This window comes from Ananas comosus, linkage group 2, assembly GCF_001540865.1.
Source record: "Ananas comosus cultivar F153 linkage group 2, ASM154086v1, whole genome shotgun sequence".
Classification (NCBI taxonomy): Eukaryota; Viridiplantae; Streptophyta; class Magnoliopsida; order Poales; family Bromeliaceae; genus Ananas; species Ananas comosus.
In genome coordinates, this window is record NC_033622.1 from 12982353 (window position 1) to 12986132 (window position 3780).

At 45.2% G+C, this 3780-nt stretch overlaps 1 protein-coding gene across 1 annotated transcript; it reads right to left on the reverse strand.

Annotated features, from left to right (window-relative positions):
* Nucleotides 2201–3676, reverse strand: LOC109706442 (E3 ubiquitin-protein ligase Os04g0590900-like). The gene has a single exon (XM_020227254.1). It carries the CDS (start codon nt 3502–3504, stop codon nt 2488–2490), a length of 1017 nt encoding a protein of 338 aa, XP_020082843.1. The 5' UTR covers nt 3505–3676; the 3' UTR covers nt 2201–2487.

The window sequence follows — 3780 nt, forward strand, 5'->3', positions numbered from 1 at the left end:
TGGAACTCCAAACTTCCACGTCTTTTGTAAGGATGTGCTAATTCTAGAATGATGACATCATCCTCCCATATAGTCAGAAACTTGGCCGAGAAGAGAAAGACTAACCAATGAAGAAAGAAAACAATGAAGGAGAAAATTACAATGATGCAAATAGCTACTTTCAATTCCACAGACATATTACTTCCACAAAATATAAGTATTTTAGTCATGCATACTCTCATCACAGGCCAAATTATTGCATTGAAGATTAAACCATGGGTCAAAGCTGAATAATACTGGAATATATCGGGATCCACGCTTCAAGGCTCTTTAACTTGAGAACCTAAGAAATTAAATTTAAGTTTCTAAAGGTCAGACATTGGCAAAGGTCTGAAGAGGCCAGATCAGTGACATGAAAGGATTGTAACATCTAATTTGGTGGTATGATCAGAGATTGTTGATCAGCATGAAAATATCATGACTTCATTGTACATACAAGCGCATTATCGGAGATGCTATAAGTTTGTCCACACTGAAATAACACATTGCATCTGGCCTCGAGCTGATCCTGCTTCAATTTTGATTCCATAAAAGTACAACTGTAATAATTTTGATTCCATTAGAGTACATGTAATGCTGAATAAGATACTATTTTGTTCATCTTTCGAGCTACCAGTGATAGCCAAAATGTGAAAGATCGCCCTCACCGCATAAGAAATTTAAGTCAGTTACTGAATAATCACTAAGCAATCAGTTACTGGATAACCACTAAGGAAACTAAGTTGGTTTGCATAGTCCTGGTGTGAACCAACAAAATATTTAAAAAACAACTTGGTAATAATTTGCATAGATGAATCAATAATAGTAATACTTACAACCAGGATTCTTCCATGAACAGAGATGTGAAGAGCGACCAACATAGAATCTAATAAATGGGTATGCAACCATCACGTGACAAATGGAACAAAATCTACATACAAAGTACATTTATAAACTAGGGAAATTTGGTTCAAAAGAGTTCCAAGATATCACTGAGGAGCTGAGAAACTTAACAAGACCTTTTACAGCTCATGCGGTGAGGCAAATTCCCCACACTACTAGAGCTTAAGCCAGCGGTTGCACTTCATTGGTACATGACGGCTGTGTGATTTCTCCGAAAGAAAGTCAGCCTGCTAAACAACATAGACTGAAAGGCTGGAGATTTTAAAAAGAAGGTTCCATGGGAAAATCACACAAATCAGAAAAGGAATAACTAAAGTGACAATCAAAACAGAGGAAATGTGCTATAACATGAAAATCTTGGGTATAAGGAGAAACAGAAAGTTCAAAAGCAGAACAAGGCCTCTCACCGAAATGAGTTGCTTGGAATAAACTGTAAAAAAAAAGGTCGAATATAATCTCCAAAAGGTACTTCAAGCAAGTAAGAAAAGCAGATGTCATTTATGTTGACTAAAGATATATTATGCAAAAGATAGATCACAATGATAAGATACACACACACAGGCACACATCATTATTATATAAATATACACACACATCATTACAAGCTTCAAAGCTGTTGTTCTTAAATATCAAACTAAGGTCAATTCGATTTCTTCTCACAGCCTCCATCCAATTTATTTCTAGATTTCCCCTTATCCTTCTGAAACCTCTCAATTGTGTGTGGTACCTTCCACTACGGGGAACTCGCCTAAAGAAATTCAGTTCATTGCATCTAAATACTAAACCATCTGAAGGAAATGATTAAAAGAGTATGAAATCATACGAAGACAGTAAATATCAGGCTGGAAAATGAAGTACAGAACATAAATACCACATAGTAAGATCATTAGAGTTGTTTCTATTTATATCCATTGTTAACTATGTACGTTCATAAGAAAGTAAGTGACCATGCTGCCAAGACTGGAAAATTCAAGTAAGTGATATCTACATAATCAAAACAAAGTAACAGACCAGAGTAAAAGAAGAGCTTGCTAAAGCTCATGCTAATACACATCTTCAGCAAATAATATTGAACACCTACACAAGACAACCACACGTGACGTAAAGATTTGGCAACGCATTAGCACACGACTAAAGAGAAAAACATGCACCTATCTTTCTGTAGAAATCCATATATTATAAAAAACAAGCCTGCGAAATGGAAATAAGTAATAGAGTTATCAGCGTAAAGTATTCTGGCAAGTAAAACAGGACGGTCAGAGAGGCGAACCCAAGTGTCTTTTGCAACTTAAATTTCATTGACCAAATTGAAGCATGATACAGCTATTTTAGCTGATCTTTTGGTACAGCACCAAATTGATACATGAAATCATTCAGCTTATTACTATGATTATTGTAACTCTTCTAGCACCAGTAAGTATGAAGAGAAACTCTTTTATTGAAAGCCTTCACCTCTTTTTACATTTGTATATACGAGCAGCTCCCGATTGCTGAGACTGCTCCTCCTATCAAAATTCCGTAACTATAACCTACTCACAAGCAGGATAAGAGTTCCCCCATCCAACTTCACATTGGGAGAATGGAACTCCTCGCGCGTCCATGTCTAGAGAAGAAGAACCCCCTGCTGCTGCTCGACGAGGATCTTCCAATTTCAGGGTAACTCCTTTGAGTCGACGCTGTTTTCGAAGGATTCGCCTGCTTCTCCTTATCTTTAGAGCTCTGCTCTTCTTGATCAATGGGTTCCTTCCCACTCTCATCGGCTCCCTGTTCATCCACCATCCCGGCCACATTCATGCTTATGAAGGGCGAGTCCATGGAAACCGACCGCCGAACCGGCTGCAACCCACTCTCTCCCAAATCACTATCAACCGTCGACGATTCGGAGTCCCCGGCGGGCAAAACCCCCACAGGCAATTCGTCGAACACATCGCGGGCGCCGACTCCGATCTCTAAAACCCCAGCGGGGGCGGGGTCGACGATGCGGGCCCGGCAGAGGGGGCAGCTGACGTGGGAGCGCAGCCACGTGTCGATGCACGCCACGTGGAAGGCGTGGGCGCACTTGGGGAGCAGCCGCACGAGCTCGCCGTCGCGGAACTCGCCGAGGCACACGGAGCAGTCGGCGGCGCCGAGGAGCCCCGTCTCGGACTTGTACTCCGCCACCGCGATCGACGCGATCGTGGCCTCGTCGAGCCCCACGGTCCTGATGTACCACACGTGGTGCACCTCCCCGTCCCCGTCCCCATCCCCGTCCCCATCCCACTCCCCCTCCGCCGTGGCGGAGGCGGCGCCGCCGCTCGCTGCGGAGGAGGCGCGGCGGCGGCGGCGGCGGAGGAGGAGGAGGAGGAGGACGACGGAGAAGGAGAGGAGGAGGAGGAAGAGGGCGGCGGCGAGGAGGACGGAGGCGGCGAGGTGGAGGTGGCGGTGGTCGATGTGGAGGGTGGTGGTGTCGGCGGTGGACTGCGATGGCGGCAGCGGCGGCGGCGGCGGCGGGAGGGGGAACGGGGGGAAGCAGGGGAGGTAGGAGCAGAGGACGTAGCAATCGGGGCAATCGGGGGTGGGGATGATCCGACGGCTGGGGTCCATCGGATGGGATGGGGTCGGATCAGGTGGGATCGGACGGTGGGGATGGGAAGGTGGAGGCGCTTCGCATGGTGGGGGGAAACTGAGAGGAAGGAGCCGGAGGAGATGATGGCGAAGAGCTTCTTAATAAGTCTGACGGGTTCGGTAGTTGGTGAAGTCAACGGCAGTGGGCGGGAGGTGAGACTACTGTTGCCGTTACTCTCTGTAGACCTTCCAAAAGCTACCCCAAAAGTTACCCCAAACCATCTGTGCAAAAAAAAAAAAAAAAAAAAAAAAAAA

Bases quoted from the DNA above. Each gene is read 5' to 3' on its own strand.
- LOC109706442 (XM_020227254.1), bottom strand. From the start codon at position 3,504: ATGGACCCCAGCCGTCGGATCATCCCCACCCCCGATTGCCCCGATTGC.